Source organism: Penicillium diatomitis (assembly GCF_028827545.1).
Source record: "Penicillium diatomitis strain IBT 30728 chromosome Unknown utg000006l_segment0_segment0, whole genome shotgun sequence".
Classification (NCBI taxonomy): Eukaryota; Fungi; Ascomycota; class Eurotiomycetes; order Eurotiales; family Aspergillaceae; genus Penicillium; species Penicillium diatomitis.
Window position 1 is genome coordinate 398,317 of NW_026623178.1, and position 23,507 is coordinate 421,823.

At 50.5% G+C, this 23,507-nt stretch overlaps 11 protein-coding genes across 11 annotated transcripts; 6 read left to right on the top strand and 5 right to left on the bottom strand.

Annotated features, from left to right (window-relative positions):
* Positions 1-352: 352 nt before the first annotated feature.
* On the bottom strand, positions 353-1,204 carry N7539_005801 (triose-phosphate isomerase; the record flags this gene model as incomplete). Its single annotated transcript, XM_056935403.1, has 1 exon — positions 353-1,204. The coding sequence occupies one exon, from the start codon at positions 1,202-1,204 to the stop codon at positions 353-355; it is 852 nt and encodes a 283-aa protein (XP_056789275.1).
* Positions 1,205-2,331: 1,127 nt separating this feature from the next.
* On the top strand, positions 2,332-2,820 carry N7539_005802 (RpiB/LacA/LacB family sugar-phosphate isomerase; the record flags this gene model as incomplete). Its single annotated transcript, XM_056935404.1, has 1 exon — positions 2,332-2,820. The coding sequence occupies one exon, from the start codon at positions 2,332-2,334 to the stop codon at positions 2,818-2,820; it is 489 nt and encodes a 162-aa protein (XP_056789276.1).
* Positions 2,821-3,950: 1,130 nt separating this feature from the next.
* Positions 3,951-5,083, top strand: N7539_005803 (putative U-box domain protein; the record flags this gene model as incomplete). Its single annotated transcript, XM_056935405.1, has 3 exons — positions 3,951-4,033; positions 4,206-4,743; positions 4,850-5,083. 3 exons carry the CDS (start codon positions 3,951-3,953, stop codon positions 5,081-5,083), a joined length of 855 nt encoding a protein of 284 aa, XP_056789277.1.
* Positions 5,084-5,865: 782 nt separating this feature from the next.
* Positions 5,866-6,497, top strand: N7539_005804 (acyl-CoA-binding domain-containing protein; the record flags this gene model as incomplete). The annotated part of the gene is made up of 2 exons (XM_056935406.1): positions 5,866-6,189; positions 6,378-6,497. The coding sequence occupies 2 exons, from the start codon at positions 5,866-5,868 to the stop codon at positions 6,495-6,497; spliced, it is 444 nt and encodes a 147-aa protein (XP_056789278.1).
* Positions 6,498-6,840: 343 nt separating this feature from the next.
* Positions 6,841-8,842, bottom strand: N7539_005805 (tyrosyl-DNA phosphodiesterase 1; the record flags this gene model as incomplete). Its single annotated transcript, XM_056935407.1, has 4 exons — positions 6,841-7,581; positions 7,645-8,065; positions 8,121-8,233; positions 8,348-8,842. The coding sequence occupies 4 exons, from the start codon at positions 8,840-8,842 to the stop codon at positions 6,841-6,843; spliced, it is 1,770 nt and encodes a 589-aa protein (XP_056789279.1).
* A 1,752-nt stretch (positions 8,843-10,594) lies between these two features.
* N7539_005806 (CUE domain-containing protein) lies at positions 10,595-11,317 on the top strand (the record flags this gene model as incomplete). The annotated part of the gene is made up of 2 exons (XM_056935408.1): positions 10,595-10,873; positions 11,021-11,317. The coding sequence occupies 2 exons, from the start codon at positions 10,595-10,597 to the stop codon at positions 11,315-11,317; spliced, it is 576 nt and encodes a 191-aa protein (XP_056789280.1).
* A 362-nt stretch (positions 11,318-11,679) lies between these two features.
* psf2 (DNA replication protein PSF2) lies at positions 11,680-12,641 on the bottom strand (the record flags this gene model as incomplete). Its single annotated transcript, XM_056935409.1, has 3 exons — positions 11,680-11,791; positions 11,870-12,456; positions 12,528-12,641. 3 exons carry the CDS (start codon positions 12,639-12,641, stop codon positions 11,680-11,682), a joined length of 813 nt encoding a protein of 270 aa, XP_056789281.1.
* Positions 12,642-12,954: 313 nt separating this feature from the next.
* On the top strand, positions 12,955-14,931 carry alg10 (dolichyl-P-Glc:Glc(2)Man(9)GlcNAc(2)-PP-dolichol alpha-1,2- glucosyltransferase; the record flags this gene model as incomplete). The annotated part of the gene is made up of 3 exons (XM_056935410.1): positions 12,955-13,711; positions 13,774-13,911; positions 13,979-14,931. The coding sequence occupies 3 exons, from the start codon at positions 12,955-12,957 to the stop codon at positions 14,929-14,931; spliced, it is 1,848 nt and encodes a 615-aa protein (XP_056789282.1).
* Positions 14,932-15,369: 438 nt separating this feature from the next.
* N7539_005809 (uncharacterized protein) lies at positions 15,370-16,103 on the bottom strand (the record flags this gene model as incomplete). The annotated part of the gene is made up of 3 exons (XM_056935411.1): positions 15,370-15,460; positions 15,513-15,627; positions 15,698-16,103. The coding sequence occupies 3 exons, from the start codon at positions 16,101-16,103 to the stop codon at positions 15,370-15,372; spliced, it is 612 nt and encodes a 203-aa protein (XP_056789283.1).
* A 1,073-nt stretch (positions 16,104-17,176) lies between these two features.
* On the bottom strand, positions 17,177-21,038 carry N7539_005810 (condensin subunit SMC2; the record flags this gene model as incomplete). The annotated part of the gene is made up of 6 exons (XM_056935412.1): positions 17,177-17,441; positions 17,521-18,194; positions 18,249-18,623; positions 18,673-20,830; positions 20,914-20,954; positions 21,012-21,038. The coding sequence occupies 6 exons, from the start codon at positions 21,036-21,038 to the stop codon at positions 17,177-17,179; spliced, it is 3,540 nt and encodes a 1,179-aa protein (XP_056789284.1).
* Positions 21,039-21,885: 847 nt separating this feature from the next.
* On the top strand, positions 21,886-22,952 carry gtmA (gliotoxin thiomethyltransferase; the record flags this gene model as incomplete). The annotated part of the gene is made up of 4 exons (XM_056935413.1): positions 21,886-22,264; positions 22,348-22,386; positions 22,455-22,511; positions 22,561-22,952. 4 exons carry the CDS (start codon positions 21,886-21,888, stop codon positions 22,950-22,952), a joined length of 867 nt encoding a protein of 288 aa, XP_056789285.1.
* Between the last annotated feature and the right edge of the window lie 555 nt (positions 22,953-23,507).

The following is a 23,507-nucleotide window of genomic DNA, read 5'->3' on the forward strand; positions in this document are numbered from 1 at the left end:
TGGGTCAATCGAGGTAAGTGGGGGACAAGGTTGAGAGCGGTGGACGGGATGTCCCTGATGGGTAATCCGAGCAAATAGCTAAGTACTATGAATGTACAAGCTACTTACTTACCTATGTACAATTGTACATAAATACATACAAGAGTCGACAGACTCGATACTGATTTACGGACCATACAAATGCGTACTCGGGTGTCCCCGGGTCAAGGTTTTCTTCGATTCGTTGCATATGTATCATGTGCATGTATTCAGCGGTCCTTGATAGTTTCGGCCTCTAGATCATTTTAACGGTCATTCTACGCCGACCAAGATGTATACACGAACACTTCGTGCTGCCCGCCTGGCTCTCCTTTCATATTAAGCCCAATGACTCCTCCACTTCATGGACGACTTTGCGTACTCCATCAATTTCATGCGCAAATCGACCGAGGAACATCCCATCGACGGCCTTGCCCAACCCACCAGCACCCCAGAGACCAGGCCCAGCGCTCCCACCATATAACACACGCAAAGCTCCCGCTCGCGGTCCGATAACCTCTCGAATCCCCTCCACAACAGCAGCGACATGATCCACCCCGGCGGGCTTGGGCTTCCCAATCGCCCACACAGGCTCATATGCAAAGATCACAGGAGCCTCGGCGGGAATCGCAGCAAGAACGGCACGCACGAGAAGCGCACATTCAGATACGGCTTGACCAACTGCTTGTGAGGCTACCGCTCCAGGCGCGGTGACTTCGCCCACGCAGACGAGTGGCACCATGCCGTGCGCACATGTGGCGGCCGCTTTGCGGGCCGTCTGGTCATCTTTCTCACCGAAGATTGCGCGGCGCTCGGCGTGTCCTAGCTCTACGATCGAGCAGCCGAGTGACTTGAGCGCAGCCGGGGAGACCTCACCGGTGTATGCGCCGTACGCTTCCCACATGCAGTCTTGGGCCCCGAGGAGAAATGCTGGCGAAGTATTGGAGACGCCTGAAGTGGCGAGTTGAGCCTCGTATGTCTTGATGACCTCTGCGCAGGGCCAGATGGTCAAGAAATCTGGAATCAGTGCGAGGAGGAGCTTGTCTCGGTTCTGTGAATGGACGATTTCCTTGGCAGGGTCAAGGATGCTGTGGAGGTAGCTGAGAGTGCGCTCGGGGGTAAAGTACATTTTCAACGATATGAGAAGAAGCTTCTCAGGAAGCGTTGGATAGGTTGACGAAGTCATGGTCGTGAGCGATGAGCAATAATGTCAAGCTTTTTCCGATTGAGTTGTGTGAGCAGTGCTTGCTTGATTGCTTTTCCCTCTGGACAACAGCAATCTCCCAGGCGCCGGAAATGTCACCCAGTTCAAGTGCGCAAGGACAATATCTGCAGCAGGTGGTAATACGAAAATAATGTGTATAGATGGTGAATCCAAGCAGAGATGAGAAAGTTCAAGATGATTGTTGTGGAATCGGATCAACCCGATCAGCGCATGATCAGCTGTCGACAATTCATCCCGCGTGGTCGGGAGTGGAGCCCCTCAAACTCGCAGTAAGGCCGAGTCCTCTGCCCACATCCGCCCCACTCTGGGGAAAAAGTGGGCGCCGAATACTACAACCCTGAACCCGATGGTCCCGTACTCTGTACATGCAAAGTTCGTACTCCGTTCTACGTGCAATGAAGTTCTATCTTCTTGCTGCTGTGTAGTACGTTGCGCCATAGGACTGAGCAGTAAGTTCATGTCATTCAGGACGGTGTGTTCAATGTATACATAGCTACGTTCCACAACTGTACCGGAGAAAATAGTACTACAAGTACACGAAGCATCTCCAAGTCGTTGCCGGTGGGGATCGGAGGATGCGGATCAGGGACCGATGCATGATGAGCTCAAGTGCTTTCCTCCAAATGGAGACCGATTTGCAGGCGGCTGAGCAGTACCTGGTACCTACCCTACTGATTTCAATACTTTGGTGTATCCTACATACCCTGCACACTGTCACGGTAGTGGCAGTAGTAGCCAAGATGTATGGATGAAATATAAGTACTGATGTGAGGAGTGAGTACTACTACTCGCCTCCAACTGTCCAGCTGACGAAAATGTATAAAAGGAAACGCCTGCCTCCCCTTTCCTACCGGGTGATCCTGGTCTTGGCTTACGACTGTTTATTCTATTCTTCTTATGCTTTTGCATCGTCACGCTCTCCTCCCACTGGTTTCGATGTACATTTAGCAATATTTTGGGCACATACACGCACCTACACACACACACACACACACACACACACACACACACACACACACACACACACACACACACACACACACGGTTTTCTCGCCTCGCCTCCAATATAACAACCCTCTTCATCAATCATGCCTTCCGAGCTTCCGCCTCTACGCCTCGTTATGGCCTGCGACGAGGCCGGTGTGCCCTATAAAGACGCGATCAAGGCCCTTTTGGAAAAGAGCCCTCTTGTCGAGTCCATCGTGGACGTGGGCGTCAACTCTACCTCGGACAAAACGGCCTATCCTCACCCCGCCGTAGAGGGCGCCAAATTGATCAGGGATGGCAAGGCAGATCGTGGCCTCTTCATCTGCGGAACTGGCCTGGGAGTTGCCATCGCAGCCAACAAAGTACCTGGCATCCGTGCCGTCACGGCCCATGATCCCTTCTCCGTGGAGCGGTCCATTCTGAGCAACGACGCCCAGGTTCTGTGCATGGGTCAGCGGGTCATCGGAGTCGAGCTGGCCAAGAAACTGGCTGTGGACTGGCTCAACTATCGATTCGATCCCCAAAGTGCCTCCGCAGCCAAGGTACAGGCCATCACCGACTATGAGAAGCAATTCTCCGGGACTGCCTAAACGGAGTTGTTCCGAGTCCAGTTCCGCACGGACGAGAAGGTGGGGAACTGGGGAACGGGAGAACTGGAGAGAGGACGGACTAGACTCAATCAAGTCCGTGGGGTAAAAAGCGGAGAGCTACCCATCAGCAATCTCCCGTGACAGAGTCACCTGACTATGACTCTGAAGGGAAGAGTTGGAAGGCACTCCAAAGTCCAGAGTCCAGACTGAAGGTACTTCTACTAAATGAGGGCCGAAGAACTGTCTGTCGAGTGTCGACCACTCGACCTACCTACTCGGGGTTCTTCTCTGTCTTTTTTTTTCGCTGCCTCGGTTGCTCATTCGTGATTCCCATCTTCGTTTCTTCGCTACTGCATTGCACATACATTCCCTGACGAAGTCGTCAAGAGATCTTAACTGTTCCGGCCTTGGAAACACTCCAATATGGCCCAGTCTGACTTTTTCTTGATCCGGCGCTGTTACGACGTCACGAAGTCCAATATGTCAAGGCTAAGTTCTGTGAGGATGCTGATGATGGTACCCAATTTCAAAGACACAAACCTACTTGCTGCTTCTTTTCCCTAGAATGACAAGGCATGCACTATATCTCCGTTGAGCTTGATACATTTCGTTGCTCAAATTTCTAGATAGAATATCTGTTAAGGTTGTTGATTGTTTGTAACTTCGCGTGAGCTGCCCCTTCCAACAGGTAAGTAGAAGCGGTAGGTGCCTGGTACTCCGATCGCAGCTTGACTCAGTCGTCTCTCTATGTACTGGGTACTCCTCAGGGGGCCGAGGCATGCTGAGTCATCCGTAATTCTTCGGGCATCGATTACTTTCCATTTCGGGTATATCGGATTCGATCTGCAATTGTTCTATATGATAGAACCGCTGGCTGAATTCGAGTTGTATTGCTAGGATAGTCTTGTGTACTTGTAGTGGTTGATTCTGTACAGTCCGCTCATATTGCTCCTCAGCCTCTGGGCTTCTTTCATTCATCTCTTCCTGTCGTTGTGTACACTGTACAGTGTGGGTCAGTCCCAACAATTACAACCCGACTGCCTTACTCTCGAAGGCCCTTTCCCCCATTTATTCTCGAGCTGCCATTCCCCTTTCGACCTCTGCATAGTTTTGTACTCGACCGGGCCGACATGGCACAGCCACTGAAGAAGAAAGGAAATGAGTTCTTCGTAAAGGGGGACTACGTGACGGCCGAAGACTTTTACTCACAGGCGTAAAGACCCCCCACCCCTCATTAAGACCAACCCTGTCGCACGGCGCACTTGCAAAGAGCAGATCGACCAACTCTGCTGAGCATGCGAGTCACACACCTATCTTCACATGACCGAACAAATTCATCCTTACCGCGAGACCAATGTGTAGGCTAACAACGCCGCGCCCTCTAGCATCGCCGCAGATTCACACGATCCCACCTTCTTCACGAACCGCGCAGTGACCCGAATCAAGCTCGGAAAGTGGCAAGATGTCGAAACTGATGCCCGCGCCGCAATCAATCTGTACGACAAGAAGGATCCCGCCGCTCTCAAGAGCATGGGATATCTCGTTGAGGCTCTAATTGCTCTGGGTCGTCCCCAAGAAGCACATGACGTTGCTTTGCCCGCCTACGAACTGAGTCTGAATACCAAGCATGCTCAGGCTGAGAAAATCTCAGGCTTGGTGCTGCGCGCAAAGAAGGCGCTTTGGGAGGCTCGCGAAACGGCACGACTACATGAGATGGACGAGACATTGAAGAGACTGGAAGATTTGATCACCGCCGAGCTGGCGCGCACAGAGAAAGAGCTTGCCGGGCAATTGGAGAGGCATGAACTTGGCGAGAGTGAATATCAGAAGAGTTTGAAGGCGACACAAGCAGATGCGCAAAAGCAGATTGAGCATATTCGTGAAGTTTTCCGGATCTCGTCAAAAGGAGAAGTTCAAGAGCGGGTACGTATTGATCTCAGCAATGTTTGCGACACGCTCCGAAATCTCCTCTCGGCCCTGTCGATCTAGTTCAAAATCAGAGATCAACTTAGGCTAACTCACGTTGCAGGTCGTGCCGGACTATCTGGTCGACGGAATCACATTTGAAATCATGCACGATCCAGTCGTGACGCCCTCAGGCACCACCTACGATCGAGTCGGAATCATCAAATACGTCGAAAAGTCCGGCGTCGATCCGCTTACACGTGAGCCGATGACGGTCAAGGACCTGCGCCCAAATTATGCACTTAAGGCGGCTTGCGAAGAGTTCCTGAGCAAGAATGGCTGGGCTGTGGACTGGTAAATGCGGCTTTTCTTTTCCCTCACAAAGAGGTTCTTCCTTGGTGAAACGGGGAGTTTCGTCAATCAACTCTTCAGCACAGGAGTAGCATGGCCATTCTTGACGATTGAAGATCCATGTGTATTATCATACATTTGTGGATCTTTTACATAGTTCGGAGTACTGGAAACTTTGATTTGCATGGTGGGGCGTCATATCCTGCATTGAAGCGAGATGATGAATACTGTCTTCTCTGTGTTTGATAACAAATTACGATCATACTTGGGCTGATCTTTCTTGAGCACTTTTTTCACGTACTCTACGCACTTGATCTTGGTAGATCTCACTTGACGTAGATCTACAAAGTAGCTATGTAGTACAATATCTTGTTTCGACGATATCGAGTCCAGCTGCCTCGACCTTTGCGATCACCCAACATGACAGATGATACATCCAACCAAGGAATAGTACATATCAGTAAGTGAGCCGATCCAAGTTGGAAGACCTGCATACACTATAGTACGATACAGTAACACTACCCAGTCGTCAAGTAGTGAGTCGACGGAGAGTTGGACACATGTACTGCAGTCAGGTACCGTCCCCAGCTCCGAGCTGCCCCTGCACAGCCGCCGATCAACTGGCGGACCGCCCAGTCAGCAACCCCACTCCTCCCCCTCCTTCTCAACAATAATCCCCGATTGTTGATTTGATTCCTTCCGATCATTACAACGCAACAAGAACCCCTCCACCTCTCTCTTTTCACGATTTTCCTGAACCTCACCCACACAAATCCACACACTCCAACCATGTCTGACATCTCCGGTTTCATCTCCGCCCTCGAGGCCGCCCAGAGCAAGCAGAAGTTCACCCCCGAGGTCCAAACCGCTGCCGAGGGCATCGATGTTGCCGCTCTCAAGGCTGCCGTTGACGCTGCGCTCGCCATGGGCGAGACCGAGACTCTCTCAGATGCTGCGCAGAAGACCGCTCTGGAGAAGGGTTTTGAGTTCGCTACCAAGGTCGTCATGATGCTCAAGACTGCTCCCGGTCCCTTTGAGAAGAAGGACCTCTACGTCAACTTCAAGATTGCCAAGGGCGAGACCTTGGAGAAGCCTGGCATGTTCGATATGGTGGTGAGTTTGCAAGATCTCGTCTTGAGTATTCCCGATAGAGTGATGAAGAAGAAGAAGAAGAAGAAGAAGAAGGAGGAGGAGGAGGAGGAGGAGCTTTTCTTCTGGGAAGATCCTCTTTTGTCTCTTTAGAGGTGCCTCAAACCTTTTCGAAACGCTCGCTGACCTGTACCTCTTTCTCCCTTTTACAGAAGAAGCAGCTCTACTCTGCCTGGGAGGCCGTTAAGCACTACTCGCCCCAGAAGGCTCAGGCCCTCTACATCAAGCACGTCAACGACTTCATCGCCAAGTACGGCACCCGCGACGAGTAAATGCTCGGCACCTACAACTATACTTTGAAGATCAAAGCCAGTCCTGGAACTCACCTTCTTTGTCTCCCTATTTGCATCCCGGAATGACACGGAGACCATGTGAAGCAAAGGACTGGAATGTTAAATGTTATATGATATCATGTTTGGCTAGGAAGCAGCGACACAATCATCATCATTGTTAATGTTGACATATCAACACGCTAATAGGCAGCCTTCATCCGCATCTCCCCAAGTAATGCTGAGGCTGAGTGACAATTGTATTGGAGCCTACTACCTGCTCCCACAAAGGAAGCATTGTGTCCTGCCAACGATCGACTTGCTGCTTGGTCGCCGAGAGGTCTGTCTAATTGATCCAGGTTTGTCCCCGCCAATCGGGCGTGGTATGCGATGCCGTAGCGCACCACGGTTCGTCCAGGGGTCCATACGGCGTCAATGGGAGATCGTAGGGCATTCGAAAGCCAACCACAGTCTCATAATTCGCAGGCAGCGGCGTCACGTCTGGCCTGTCCTGTTTGAAACACGGCACCATTACTGCGGAACTTGATCCTGGACCGTCTTCTTCAGCATCCCTTCGATTCGCCAGTAACTCTGGCCAAACCACAACACCAATCTCCCAGCTGGAGATTTTCACTTCGCCACTCTGATTCACCGCCGCACCCCACGCCTGAGTAGACAGGTTTGCAGACGACACCATTGCCCAATCGATCGTGTTCATGGTCTCTGCATCGCTGTATCGAAGGTAGGTTTTGATGTGCGGTGCCGCCCGGTTTCGGCCTGCTTCTCGCCTGGGAGGAGTGTCCCCTGACAGATCGATACAGGCGGAAGACGCGACGCTCTCATCTCCAGCCCAGTGGCAGAGATATGGGCGCATGTAATCAAGTTGTTTGCGCTGTGGGCTGCTCTGTGTCTTCATGTGGATAGATCCGCCAGAGCCGTATCCTTCGAGGGACCGACGGATCTCGTCTGGTGTAGGGAATATGATTGAGAACTTAGGCTTTGGGATCGGCTCCTTAGGGGCAAGTGCTTCGAAGAAAACGTCCTTGAGCCACTTGTTTGTTTGGCCCAACGAGGCAACTGAAGAGATCTGGACTGGCACTCAGAACTTGGCCCTTTGTATACTCGCAATTGAATAGGCCTTTATGCTTACCTGAATAGCGATATGTGACTGAATTGTGGACCCTTTTGTTGATTTTGCCGTCGTTCTTCGTGTTGGGATCCGGCCCATAAGGTCCTTGAGAGCAGGCCAGCCCCATAGGGTAGCGGTTTCGGAGTCGACATTGTATAACACTTGCTTTGAGGGCGTACTCGCAATGAGCGCAGCCCGAACAGAGTCAAAGTCGAACCGATTTAACTGCTGGACGAGCGACCCTGTCTTTTTGGATCCATATGCCCTAAGATATGAAATCAAGTCTCGCTTGAATCGCGCACCAGACGCAAATGCCGTTTGCTGAGATGACACATTTGTCGTGTTTGGAACTGCTTGCAAGGGAAGTAGAGGAGACCGCCAGACAGCTTGAGTCATATTTGCCCAGTCTCCATGAATCATATTTGCCGTGTGGATGACAACCCTACAACTTGTTAGCCGTCAAAACCTGTCGCAGGGGTCAAACACATGTGGCTCACTGGGCCAGGTCGTCATGTCGGATGAGAATCATCATCTTGGAATGATGCGTCCCGAATCGCTCGGGCATGTAAGCAATGATGGGCTCGACATTTGGGTACCGCGAGCACGCTTCCTGGCATGAAGAAAGGCCCAGTCAGCGTCTCATAACATCAACCCAGCTATCTCTCAAACCAAACATATCAAGCGGGCATCATGGTATAAAGCCTGGCGAGGTGGGAGCAATCACCTCAACACGAATACGATTGGCAGACTCTCGTTCCCAGGACCCATGCACGATCTTGACCTTGACCAGGCTCCGTACATCCTGATCAAATTGAGACATGAGAAAGTCCACATCAAAAAGATAGTTGAACTGCCAACATTCTTGAATCATGGGATCACCCAGGATATCGTGAAGTTTGACTGTGTCGACATTGTATCCTTTGGATTGCGGGTAATCCTGAATATGGGTGAGTTGGAATGGTGATGGGATGACTTGAGTAGTGCCTTGAGAGGGTGTCCCATCAGAAGGCTTCCGTTCACTGTTTTCAGACTCATCCTGGTCGTTAACCATGTCCCTACATGGAGGTCTCGGGGCGGCTGGCGGGGCCCGTTCGCGAGCCCTCGGCGGCGGCGTGATGGACCTGTGAAGAGAAGCTAGTGGTGCAGGACTGTCCTTTAATTGAGCCTCCCTAAATGGACTTTCTGGTGAGACTCGGGCTCTTTTGGCCGGGCGCTCCATTGTGATCTAAAGCGTTGAGTTGCGGTGCGCAACCTCGCCAACTCGACTGTTGGACATAGAACCAATGTCTTTCGAAGAGGCTCCGACAGGCGGAGCACTTGCCGCGATGATATCGGACGCACGTGACTCTACACGGTGGACGCTGAATGATCTCAAAGGCACTTTGTGGCATGTCCTTTTACTCATATAGCAGGGAGCTAATACTCGAGTTTTGGTTTGATTTTCGGATTCAATGGACTATTTGACATTGCGTGTGGAATGAAGTGCTGGAACATGATGACAAATTCGCCCGGTTCGATGCGCGGATAACGTAGACGTATAGTTACCATGACAAAGTCCCTCCCTTCAATTGAATCGGGTAATCGGTACAAGGCCATAGACCTCAATAAAGGATAGACGTAAATGATAGCTTTTCACCCGTCGTCGACCTCCAGCTGAAATCGGTTAATCTCCATCCTGCCCAGCGGCGGATCTTAAACACCATTCAATGTTATTGTGCAGGGCATGCGGTACACACGTCTGGCTGACTTGCTCGATTTTATATCAGAATAGAATATGAGAGAACAGCATGCTCCTAGCCACCCTTTCACAACCAGGCCAGAGTCAAAGGTTGTGCTTTGCCCAGGTAGGCGATCGGGCATCTGTCAGAGTAAATAAACAGTGGGTAAGGTTCCTTGTTGAGGTAGTGCAATGAACCCATCACCTCCACTCTATTTACGCCAAGCCCTAACTAGAAGAGAAGATTGGGATACGTCAATATATTATCACGCATCTACCTATCTCCACTACCTAGACCTTACCTCAACGGTACCTCCTACTGGAGTCGTCGTGTTGTCTCCTTGTGATGGGAGCCTTCAATCTCCAGCTTGATTGACTGATGATTTTTTTGTCATCTCCATGGTCAATTCAATGGTCTTTGGTATCTAGACTCTGCCTGCTTCAACCTGTTGGCCGCGGTGCGGTCGACCATCGAGTTTTTAGTAGGCGGGGTCGATGATGTCTAGACGGATATTATGTTGTATTTCCATCCGCAACATGAACGGCTGAAAGATGAGAGAGAGAGTCAAGAACATGTAAATAACAAGACAGAAATTTGATTGCGCCGGGGCGGTAGCTGCTAGGTGATTCTGTTGCACATGCTTACATGGATGTTTTACATTGGTAGATTGACAGCACCTCAATATGGAGATCAGGCAGCTTATTTTCCGATATATTTAGTGCTCTCTTGTTCAGCTTTGAACCTTGAGATATTCAGGAAGACAGACCAGATCATAACATCAAGCAAGAATCAGCTTTGGGTTAATCAACCATCAATTTCCTATTGCGAGATAGCACCAAGCGTGCATCTGACTGTTCTGTAGTCGATGCCCAAGGCAGTAGCCTTTCTGTCATCGGCGTATCCTTCGGCACGTTTCGGGGATTCATTGACCGACAGTCACCCCCGTCCTCCGCCGCCGCCGCCACTTCACCTCCAATCCCGCTTGAATCGTGAACAACACACTACCCAACCTAATACTCACACGGGAATTTGGACGAAGAACGTCGGAACAACGTCCCTTCCTCAACTTGGAGTGCACTCAAGCCATCGGTCGACCCTGAATCAGTACAACGACACGCGATCGCCTACCCACCTCGGAATTGCTCCGCTTTCGCGTTCTCGATCGGCCACTTAGGCATCGGCCATTCACTCGAGCATCTTACTCCGACTCCTTTCACGCTGTTGTCCGCAGTCCGGACTCCTCCACACACATAATGCAGGACGACGAGCCATCCTTGAACATTCCATCACTCTTGACCCTTGCAGTAGTCTCGTTCTTCGTGCTGCGATGGTTCCTGAACCGAGATGATAGTCCTTCCAGCGGTGGCAGACCCCGTGGCCGAGGGAATGCGGTTGACCCAGCTCAGGTCGAGCAGATCATCCAGATGTTCCCGCAGCTGAGCGTACGGGAAATCATGTGGGATCTCCAGCGCAATGGAGGCAGTGTCGCTGCCACGACAGAGAGAATACTGACCGGTCGAGGACTTGAAACCGTACGTTCTTGACCATATGGGTCATTCATGTTGAACTCCTTACTTGAGGGCGATCTCCCGGTCACACACCTAGATCTGGAGGCCGGCCTGGTTTGAAACCTCGATTTGAAGATCTGGACGCTTGCTAATCCTGCCTTTCCGCCACAGCCACCTCCGTCTTTCCAACCTCAAATCACGCTTCCTTCCACCAGTACTCAATCGACGCCGACATCACGCACGCCATTGGTGTCAAAGTCAGATGCGCAGGACTTGATATCTCGATATAACCTAAAGGGCCAGCTTGCGACGGAACCTGGCCCGGATGCTCCCACATCCCCTGCTAGTGCCAGCGGTTGGTCGCAGAATAAGGAAGAGCGGCAGCGCTTACTTCAGAAGCGCCGGGATGACATGATTCTCGCGGCGCGGAGGAAGATGGAACAGAAGAGCCAGGCCCAACCGAAATAATACCACCTATTCAGACAGCCTTCGGCGCGGGGGCATATGTCCAGAGACTCTCTCGGCATAGATGAGCCAGTCTTCCCTACGGCCTCACGATCGCATCAAGTGGGAACTACCAAGTACTTCTTGCCTCTTCTCGTTTCCTCGTTGCAAATTGTCGACTGTTATCTGTCTTGAATTAGAGCGCGTGTAAATTGCATCATTGGTGGTGTTATTTCAATCGGATCAACTATCGCTACTCGAGCACGATGTCATCCTCGATCATATCTATACGGGTATATCGGGTCATTCACATTAAAGTAGTAGTTTCATGAGGAGCAGTCAATGCGTCCCAGGCTTCCTTCAGGCAGGAGCTTCCCAACAAAAGCTCAGAACTCCATGTAGTCCTCTTCTTCATCCTGGGTCCCATTGTAGCCGCCGTTGGCTCTTTGCTCTGCCAGTTGTTCTCGGCGGGCTTGCTCTTTGGATGCGCCAATTTTGCTGCTCAAGTTAGAAACAGATTCAGACGGAACATCCGGACAGGATTGTTCAAGGAAGTCTGCAGCGTATGTCACTTACCGAAGGCCGTCAACGACTCCAGACAAGAAGCCTCGTTCGTCGCCCAGTTCCATGGCCCCGACGCCTGTCAACGCAACTCCGCCTCCACCCATGGCAGCGTCGTCAAGGACATCCACGCCGGACCGCATCTTAGCCATGCGCACTTCCCGTAGATCTTTCAGCAACCGCCGGATTTGACCAGGATCCATCAGATCGTCACTGGCAGAGTCGAGCAGCATGTTTCCAACTTCTATCCAGTGGAAAGGTAATGCGGGCGGTTCTCCCGACGAAACTGTTGTTTGGGCTGTATTTTGAGGTAGGAATGGCGGGGCTGCGTAGTATCTGTTGCCGTCTAGTGTGTATTGTGGTCGTGCTGTTGGTTCGAGTCCCTGGTCTCGAACGCTAGGCTGGCCGGGTAATGGTGGGGGAGGGGAGAACGCATTCTTGTAGTCTTGATGTTGTGATTCGACTTCTAGAATCAGACTAAGGGATTCAGGGTGAAGCCACGAAGGAGGAATAATATTGGCGCGGCGTTGGCGTTTCAATAGTAAGGCAAGCCACAGAGGAAGAGATGCGCGACGCGGTGGTACAAGAGGTTCAATAGGGCCCTGGAATGGAGACCCACAAAGTTAGATACGGCGTGTTCTCATGAGCGCGAGATGCAAGTGCAGATGTATACCCCGAGTAATTCCAGCCCTTCGAGGCGCTGTCGAGGCACCACTGTCACGGTCTCCATCTCCGCCAGAAAGGCGATCTCCGAGGCGACGATGCCCCGCGGTAATGGAAAGGCCATGGGATCTGCGCATGAGCGAGCTGAGTGCTGAGAAGAATTTTGGGGACTCAGAATACTAGGTCACTGAGAATGAGGCCAAATTGAAGCCTCTATAAAGTTACAGGCGCTGCAATTCTGGTGAACCAAAAGACAACATGTCGCGCGAGGTAGCCTCAATTATTTCCAAATGCAGGGAGTTTGGACTGTTTGCACGGGAAGCTTAACAGCTGTCCCGCCGGTCTACCAAACTATAAATCTTGCCCCGACTATCTTAGCCTCGAGATCCGCGTAATACGCCAACAGCAAACCAAGCGCGAACCTCTGCGATGGTAAGATGAGCTTGGTTTCAGAGTCAGACCTCAGCCGTGCGGCGCGTTATGCCGTACCTTTTGCCCTTCTCCTGATCCCCGTCTGGCGCACCAAAGTCAACACCGAAGTTCCCGAACCCTACCTGGACGAAGTGTTCCATGTCCCTCAAGCCCAGGCCTATTGGGCGCATAAATGGACGCAATGGGACCCTAAGCTGACCACTCCACCGGGACTATATCTGTGGTCTTACGGGCTCTGCGCCCTTCTCCTGGCACTCCGCGGTTCGCCAACGAAGCTCGGCACCGAAGCTCTTCGCACGACGAACGCTGTGACGAACGGAGTCTTTCTGCCCTGGAGGCTTCAGACTTTGTCGGATGCTATTCACAAAGTTCGCAATGAACGTCCGCTGGGTGCGTGGCTGAGCCACACTGTCCTGAATATCTGCCTGTTCCCACCACTCTTCTTCTTTTCTGGGCTATATTATACCGACATCTTGGCACTCCTGGCCGTGATTGAGGCTTATAACTGGGACTTGAAGAGGAGTTCGACAAAAGGCTCTTCTGTCTTTGCTACGCTCGGCTTTCTGCTGTTTGGTCTGGCAGCATTGGTCTGTCGGCAGACAAACATCTTCTGGGTATCCGTCTTCCTTGGAGGGCTGCAGGGAGTCAGAAGAATCAAACAAGTCTCCAAAGCCTGTGGGGCATCAAGCCTCCCCGCAATTGTGCAAGGTGGACTGCGGAATGAGATCTATGATCCACCGGTTTCCGAGGCCTCTCTGCAAGGTACGATTGATGACACGCAAGTGGTCATGTTTGCTAGGCTAAAGTCGATCTCATGACTATAGATTACTTCAAAACCGCCGTCTCATTTGCAGCTGTGGCTGTGAGGAATCCTATCTCAACGATCACCTCGGTGCTTCCTCACCTCATCATCCTCGGGGCTTTTGGTGTGCTTGTGCTGTGGAATGGCGGCGTCGTCCTAGGTTAGTTTATCAAGTTCAACGACACGCAAGGAAAACTCAGCCTAGGGTGCTGACTCTGCGGAAACAGGTCATAAGGAATATCATACCGCAGAGATTCACCTCGCACAGATGCTTTATATCTGGCCCTACTTTGCTTTCTTTTCGTGGCCGATTTTGATCGCCCCTCTTCTGAACATCATTCTCCCAAAGAAGTTTCTGCCAAAGTATGTGGACTATGGCCTTCCAGAAAACCAGAAAAAGCTACCGAGTCTATTCGCTGTCTTGCTCATCGTGCCCGCGATGCTTGCTATTGTCCATTTCAACACCATCGTGCATCCGTTCACATTAGCCGACAACCGCCACTACGTCTTCTATGCATTCCGCATTCTTCTTCGGATTCATCCCGCAATCAAGTATGTTGCTGTCTTGGTTTACTTTCTTTGTGGCTGGGCCGTAATCTCAGCTCTCGGATTCTCTGTCTTGCCGCTTCCGCCGCGTCTACTTCAGATTCCATCCAACATGAAGCCAACATCATCCACGGACCAGCCACAGCCAGCAGTAGAGCAGAGAGGCAAAGAAGTGAAAAGGAATGTCAAATCACGCAAGACCGCAACTAAACAGGAGAGCCCCAAGCCAAGCCAGCCCAACCCTATCACTCCGGAAGTATTGGCTCGTGTTCAACAGTCCCTCATCCAGCGGCAGAAGCACCAGGCTGACGTACCTCGCGTCAGCTTTGTACTGGTCTTGCTCGCTGCAACCACCTTATCTCTTGTAACGGCGCCTTTGGTCGAGCCGCGATACTTTATCATTCCTTGGGTCATTTGGCGCTTACACCTGCCCGCGTCAGTCCTCGCGGCGTTCAGGCAGCGCAGGCCTCGAGACGACGAGGAAAGGACTCGTGCGGACCTTGCCATGAATGCACCAAGGTTCTTGGAGACTATCTGGTTTGTCATCGTCAATATGGTGACGGGCTACGTCTTTTTGTACAAAGGATTTGAGTGGCCGCAAGAACCAGGCAAGGTCCAACGCTTCATGTGGTAGTGAGTGAGAGAGAGAAGAGAGACCGGTTGTGGATTCCTCATTGTAATATACTAAAAATCTTGTACAACAAACTCTGATAGATTGCCTGTTCTTCAAAAGCCAAAAATCTTCGTTGTCACCCATCTGTGTCTAGCAGCCACGTCCGTACATTCTGTATAAATTGATCTAATAGCAACGGACTAGACTCTAGGGTTTCCCGGTTTTCCTACTCAACCACCATTTATCCAGTCCAGCGACATCCTCTCCATCCTGTGACAGCTTGACGTTATGGACCTATGATGAAGAAGGCGTGCAGGCTGGACGACTACAGTGAAACTTGTGACAATTTTGAATAGCTGGCCTATATGTAAGCAGTATCCGCGACGCTTGTACTCGTAAAACTATAAACTATTTCTTTTTTTTTCTGGAAACAACGAAGTGAAGATTCGAATTTCCCTATCAGAATTGAAGTCTCGGAGTCCCTGCAACCATACCCTTCAAGATGGCGCTTGCTTTTTGACTCCCCGAGGTCGGTTCTTGCTCGAGTGAGCTGTATGAGTAAGAATCGCGGTCACATTGCGAGCCCACGTTGTCAAACAGACCCGAGCTCCAACGTGTTGTGTTCGCGTGTAGGCTGATCCTCCATGTCTTCTTCGTTATCAGGATTCAAAGACGAGTCCTCATCTATTGAAGGCGTCGATCTTTCTGCTGCCGAGTCTGACCCAAAAAAAAAAAAACCTTCAGTAGTTGTTCGTGATAGACAGCAAGGTTTTGTACCTCTCCTTACCAGCTTGAGATCGTGGAGTATCGTACCCCTTCAGGTTATCGAGAAATGATGTCGTGTAAACCATGCGGGTTTTACACTCAGCAAGATATCTTTCAAGATGACTCTGCGTAGCTGGGTCGAGCTTCGACATTGCATTGTTAAGTCTCTCCCACTCGCGGAGCTGGTCCTGGTGTCGCTTTACGACGAGCTGGATCTCTCTGTAGAGCTTGGTTGCCAGGCCGAAATGTTCATACAGTGTAGGACAATCTACGAGGTAGGGACCCTCTGGAAAATCTCGAGCTATCGTTAGAGCGTCTTTGAGATCTGGGGTCATTTCGATGGACATGTCCTTGAATTCTGGGTGGTGAATGTCGATGTAGTCTTCGTCAAGAGGCGTAGCCCCAAGAGTCTTATCCTCGCGACCCATAGCCTCGAGAGGGTAGATGGAGTGATGTGCAAGCTTCAGAAAGTTAGCCTATGACTGTAAGATATAAAATAACAGTGCAGAGTGCTGAAGGCTGCCGTGTCCGATTTTTGACAGAAGCCGAATGATGGCGAGGCTCGACAAGGAGAAGATCTGAGGAAGTCAAAAGATTCCAATGCGTCTGCGGTCACGTTCTCCGTGAGTGCAACTATCGCTCGTCCTGTCGGAGCCGGCGATTCTATGTCTAGGCTTTAGTGCCTCAGAGCCTGGTCACCGGGTAAACGTGCCTGTCAGTCAGTTCGAAGTGAGAAGAGGAAAAGGTGCAAATTCAGATGACTGGAGCTCAGAGCCGATGGAGAGAAAGACCCAATGTAGCTTTTTTGGGAGTCGAAGGTAGCTGTGTGGCTCTGTCCGGTGAAGGCTTTGACTCTCTCAGAATCCTCAGCGATAAACCCCATGTTCACTTTTGTATAGAGCTTCGGTGACTTGTCAAGTGTGACTGTTGCCATGTGAAAGCTGAAGACGCAGTGAACGATATGAGAGGGGGCAGTAAAGACAAAGTGTGATCTGAGTGAGGTGGAAGTGAGGGTGAAGCTTGATAGTTCACAATCATTTCATTGCACCAAGAGCGTAGATTTTGCCAAAAGTGCTCGACGACCAAATTCAGGATCACGGAGCTTCGAAGTTGGGAAATACAAAAGCCCTACTTGAGACAGGTCATACATGGTGAGAAACAGAGATCTTTAACTGAGGCGCGGTGGCCTTTCGTCGAATTCGTCAAGTAAAAAAGTACTAACATGAATTGAACAATATAGAAACGCCGGTAGAGGAACAAAGCCCTCCGAATAACCTACGTTCATGAGCCGCCGCGAAATGCATGCCATACACCTATATCCACATTGACCTCATCCGACCCGAACACGGTATTGTTCAAGAAAGAGCCCCCTCCCCAAAACACCAACTGCTGCACAAATCGAGGTGCGAACTGTGCAGTCTCAACGTATTTCCACGAATGAAGAATTAAAGACCATCGTATGCCGCTATAAGAAAAAGTAACATCATGCTTGACGACCAGCTCATTTCATGTCAGCGGGTGTCAATGCTTGAACAATACTCGTTCCCTCGCTGAACCGAGTACGGAAAATTCGGTTCGCATTTTGGAACATCCCGTCCTTGAGAGACACAACGATGAACTGAGAGCCCTTGAACCGCGTCTTGATCAAACGTCCGATGTTCTGGGTATGAGAAAGATCGAGAGCAGCATCGACCTCGTCAAGGATGTACATCGGAGCGGGCTTGAATTGCAATAGGGCCATGATGAGGGACAGAGCGATCAATGAGCTGCAAAACATATAATCGTTAGCTTTGAAACTGCACTGTACAGGAGGGAGCCACCCAAATGCGGCAGGTGAAAACATACCGTTGTCCTCCACTGAGCTCTGTCAGACTTTGTTTCCAGACCTTGCCGAGAGATACCTTGACCTCGAGACCATCAGTGATGTCTTTACCTTCTGGAGGGTCCAGCTTGGCAAAGCTGCCAGGCAGGAGCTCATTGAAGATCTGGCCAAAGTCTCCATTGACCTTCACCCAGGTTTTGTGAAGAGCCTCCTTCTTGTATTCATTGAGATTGATGATGGTTTCCTCGATTTTGCTCTTATCGCGAATAACAGTCCTCATCATGTTTTTGAGCGCAGCCTCCTTCTTTTCCACGCTGTCGATCATGTTCATGACTTTCGGGTTGATCTTCTTCTTCATACCCTGAGACCGTTCCGTCAAGTTGCGAAGTGTAGACTTGCACTCTGCGATGTTCTGCTTTTGGAAGTGATATGGTGTATTAGGACGACCAAACTGTTCCTTCTCATCGGCAATCCAGTCATGCTCCTGCTCCATGTGTGAAACGGCCTGTGCAGCCGTTTGCTGGTCCCTCTGAACCTTTTCAAGTTGGTGACCAAGCTTTTGCATCTCCAAGCCTTCCTCGGTAATCTGGGATGACTTTGATTGGATCGCATCTTCTAATTCGCGCAGTTCTTCGTCGAATCCAGTAAGCTTGGCCCGCTCATCCTCGAGCTGTGCTTGGGCGATGTCGTGTGCGTCCTAGTAAGGTCAGCTTGAAGCTTTAACAAAGAAAATGAGGTTGCCGTAACGTACCTTCAGTCGCATTTGTTCGCGCTTCAGCGACTTGATTTCTTCCACTTGCGCCTGGAGCGTATTCTCGGACTCGGCCAGTTGCTCTTCCGCTGCAGAAAGGTCACTCCCCACTTGCTCGGAGTCCAATCGAGACGATTGTAGTTCTTTTTGAAGTTCCTTGACAGACGCGGAGTTCTTAGTAAGACTCTTCTTCAGCGAATTAAGCGACTCCTGGAGCTCAGCCAATTTAGTGTCTTTGTTGTTACTAAACTCGCTCATATCCTTCTCGATGCGCTTAACGTCCTGGATAGCTTCAGCATGGCGAGCCTTGGCCTCGACAATGTCTTTCTTGAGTTGCTCGATGTTTGCTTTCATCTCCTCGACAGCTTGGATGATCTAGAGAATGTCAGTTTCTAAACTGTGTCGCTAATGGCGTTGAACGTACCGAAGAAGAGGAATTCCCATTGATTTGTTCTTCCGTGAGCTTGATCTCATGAGACTTGAGGTCCAACTCTTGCTTGATGGATCGTACGGCATCCAGCTTCTTCTTCTCTCTGGCCATGGTGTCCTCAAGGGAAGCCAACTGCCGTTCTTTGCTGCGCAGCTCCTTGGAGATTTCATTCAGCTTTTGCAAAGTGACCAGCACTCCGCTCGAGTTGGGAGAGCTGCCACCAGAAAGTGTGCCAGACGGGTCGTAGACATCCCCGTCGAAAGTAACACTCTTCATCCGGACAGAAGGATCAAATGTCACCTTCTTGGCAGTCTCGGCGTCCTGACAGATCAAGGTGTTGCCGAACACATAATCCATCGCAGAGGCGACCTCCTCGTCGTATCCGATGAGGGACAAGGCCAGGTCGACCTTTCCAGGTGCAAGGTTCTGTGCAGCCCCAATCTTCTCTGCAGAAGCTCTGAACGCAGAAATTTTGTTGAGGGGAATGATGGTGACTCTCTTGCGCAATTTACCTTTCTGGAGTAGTTGAGTACCAGTTTCCGCCGAGTCAACGACAACATTGTATAGACGTCCGCCAGCACAGATCTCGAGGGCTGTAGCTGCTGCGACCTGATCCTTGTTCAACGTGAAGAGTTGAGCGACCAGACCCTTGACTTTAGATCGGTCGAATTTCGGATGTGGATCTTGGTAATTAAAATCGATGTTGGCAGCTTTCCTCCGCAAGGCGTCAGCCCTTTGACGAAGATCCCGAATATCCCGCTGTAAGCCTGCCTGTTCTTGGTAGATTTGCTCCTCTTTGCCAGGCTCAAAGCCAAGTCGAGTAAGCTCGGACTCCAACTTCTTGGCTTGCGACTTCATTTCTTCCAGGTCCCTTAGCAGACCGGAATTCTGTTCTTTGGCTTTCCTTGCACGAGGTTCTTCCTCTTTGATCCTTTTCTCGAAGTTGCTTATTTTCAATTTCGCTTGTTCTTGTACCGTGGCAGCGTTGCTGGCTCGGTTCCGAGCGTCCTGCAGCTGACCCTGGTATCCGCTTTCTTGGCCCTCTTTGGATGCAACTCCAGTCTGGAGTGTCTGCAACAGTTCCTCTTTTTGCTCAACCTGCACATTTTGTGCATCAAGCTCGGCCTTTGCAGCATCATATTGCCCTTGAAGTTTATCGTAGACCTTTCTCTTCTCCTTGAGAGTTTCTTCCAAGTCGCTGACCGATTTCTGGAGCACCGTTCGTTTCTCCTTCTCTTCGTCGGCACTGGCATTCTTCAAGTCAAAGACAGTTGTCAATCGAACCAATTCATGCGAGTAGTTCTTGACCTCGTCCTCGAGAGCTTGGAACTTGCCGCCTTTCCTAAGCTCCTTGTCGCGAGCTGTTCGCACCCGTTGCACGTCTTCCTCCAAATGAGAAATCTCATTTCTCAATTTATCCGCATTCTCCTCCAGTGCCTGAACCTTGCTTCGCTTTTTGTCGCACTCTTCTCCTGCCGCGCGCAAACGTTCCCCACCTCGAACGTAATCATGTGCAACCACAAGCCGAGTCAAGCGCTCGAGATCGTTTTGCGTCTGTTGGAAGTCGAGGAACGCGCGCTTCTCCGATCGAAGTTTCTCGAGCTTAGGTTCGATTTCCTCTTTGAGGAGCTCTTCGATTTCGCGCAATTTCAACTCCTTCTTTGACATCGTTTTGATTGCCTTCTCCCTCCTATCTTCGAACATTCTCGTTCCCGCCGCTTCCTCGATCATGGAGAGAATCTCCACGGCCTTCATATTCAAAACTTTAGTGATTCGTCCTTGCATAATCAAGAAGTTTGGGTTGTTGATATTGAGTTGCACACTCTGGAAGAGATTTTGAACCGTTTGCTGCTGCGCGCGGTGGCCATTGATGAGGTATTTGCTCGTGCCGCCGAGGACGATCTGCCGGGTAACGGAGATGTTGGCGTATTCCTCAAAGCCAATCGGTGACTTGGCTGTGTCGCGGTTATCAAATACGATTGTCACACTGGCCTTGGTGACACCAGCCTGACCGCGCTTGTAGATGAGGTCTTGTAGGTTCTGCGCGCGGACAGTGCTCATGTTTGTAATTCCGAGGACGAAGCAAATGGCGTCCAGGATATTGGATTTTCCAGAGCCATTGAGGCCGGTGATCGAGTTGAACGCTTCATCCCTACAGCCAGCTGTTAGCGTATGCGTAGCGCAGTGTTGTTTGCGACGACATTGTAATTGAAGTGGACAATGAGACAAACGCACCATCCTGAGATCACCGTTCGCACGGCGTAGGATTTGAATCCCTAGAAACCACATGTCAGTCTTTCCCCCGTACGTGGCCATCAATATTGACGACATACGTCTATGACAATTTCGATGATCCGCATGTTGGTGATTGCGACTCGGCTCGCGGGCGGAGTTCATCGAAAGTCGGGGAGAACGAAGAGGGGCGCGAGTTGTTTTGCCGCAAATCATGTGTTTACGGATTGCCGATTCAAGCCTAGCGGAGAAGCTAGATGATGTAATCAATTCAACATCACGTGCTGTCGGAGACATCTACAACCCCATGATGCCAAAAGTATCTTAATTAGCGAAACTCCACGCAAGACAGAGGTTTCCGTCTGATTCAAGAAATGGAGGTTAGACACGGTACGATACACCAGCCTGGCTTGGAATTTCTTTCTCCGTCCAAGTATTACGAAGGAACAAACTAGACCAGGATTCGACATCGCCAATCTCGTTCGGGGACAATCAAGCCCTAGGAGCGCCAATCACAGGATGTGAGAACATGAATGCCAATTGCGTGGCAGCTTCTTATGCCGTATATGGTCAAGCACTGCGCAAATTAGATGTAGTTAGACAGTCTCCGACCTATCATGGGTCGATTGTGTCTCTGATCTACGCAATCTTACGACAATATGTGAGCGCGGAGACTTTTCGGATACTTTTCGACTGGCCATGGCCATATGGATCGATGACACAGAAGCACGCCCACCGGTAGACATGAGGATGAGACGGCTCACAGAAATGAATATAAATACAGCTCATATTTCTCCTGACTACCCTTCATTTCATCGATCCTGGATGCGTCTTTCTGTCCGCAAACATCCTCTGGTATCTATACAAGACAGTTGTCCGGCTTTTTTCCGCGTCCACGCAGTATATTCTTCCCAATTGCAGCACCGCTTGGCTACCACCTCTTCTTTGAAAATCCATAGGCCCCCGCAATCCGCAATGAGTTCACACGCGAAAAGCTGGGAAAAGATCTTCAAAGACGACCAGTTTGTGAAACAATACAAGACTGGAGAACAGGTCACGGGTCGATTCGCGCAGCTCCTCATCGATCAGAGTGGCATGGTAGCCGACTCCGGTTCTGACACTCCGCTGGTCATTCTTGACAATGGATGTGGTACTGGTGTCGTTTCCAGTCTCTTGCAAGATCAGATCAAACGCAAAATGCAGCTGACCTGCGGAGATATTTCGCAGGGCATGTTGAATATGGTCAAAGCCCGCCGAGACGAGGAGGGTTGGCGAGATGCACACATCGAGATGGTAGACGCGCAGAGTTCTGGACTTCCTCCCTCGCACTTCACACACGTCATTGCTTCCTTTGGTGAGTCTGATCTATGTCCCTAGAGTCGGGGATTCGTTTCTGTCTTTTTGCGCGATTGCTTATTTCTCGACACGCACTTCAAGTCTTCATGGCACTTCCTAGCCCGCTAGCAGCTCTTGACGGTGAGTTCAGTTTTCCCGAGAAGTCTGAGACCCTCATTGATGTAAGGGCGCGCTGATTGAAGTCAAAGATGCTACCAGAATTCTGCGACCCGGCGGTACTCTGGCGTTCTCAACCTGGATAGAACGTAAGTGAACCTCTCCCTATGGACATGCACAGCATTGACACATGGACAGCTGGTTGGCTCGGCGTCATGCATGAATGTATCAGAACAATCTCTGAAGACCTTCCATGGCCGACTGCTTCACAATTCCTTGAAATCGTGAACAACGGCAAATGGAATTCAGTTGAATGGATCATTTCCGAGCTAAAGAAGCGAGGTTATGAAGACATCAACGTGCGCCCTGTGGCAGAGCATGTGTCACTCGGCGTCCCTCAATTTGAGGAAATGAGTATGACGATGTTCCCAATGGTCTCAAAAGCGTTCTGGACAGAGCAACAACGCGAAAACCACGCCGATGAGGTTCGCCCGGCGATGAAGGAATATCTTGAGACCACTTACGGGTGCAACGGCCAAATTCCGATGGAGTGGACTGCTATCATGTCCACGGCTCGGAAGCCAAATTAGCAGCGAAATGTATGAGAAGACGAACGGGCAGACTTCACGAGCTCGTGACTTGGACCAACCAGCAGCCACTCCTTGTTCATCTACCCTTTCCAACTTTGTATCCGTCACTAGACGGATGACTCACAATGAAATTGTCTTTTCGTAAACCCTTGCTTCCATCGGTATGCTTGCCAAACAGGATTGAAATACTCTAGGTCATGGACAGTGACGAGGATCACCAGACACAGTGAGTCAAAGGCGCACTGTGTCTTCGATTAGCACCTGCCTTGCTAGGGTGAAATTCAGCTGGTTGACGAGGATCAGCAGGCTATTGCACTCGACTGCCTCGCTATGTCACGATGTACCACGCAATCGGCCTCAGACAGACCCCCATCACCACGCCGACGGTCTCACCACTCGTAAACGATACAAAGCCATTGATTGACACACCAAGTCAAACTCATTCCGATCTTCGGAAGTGATAGTTGTCCAAATGAAAGTGTTCAATGTGACATTGTCGACTCTGACTCTCAGAGATTGCACATGTACATTATCATGAAGAAAAAGGTGCTTGCT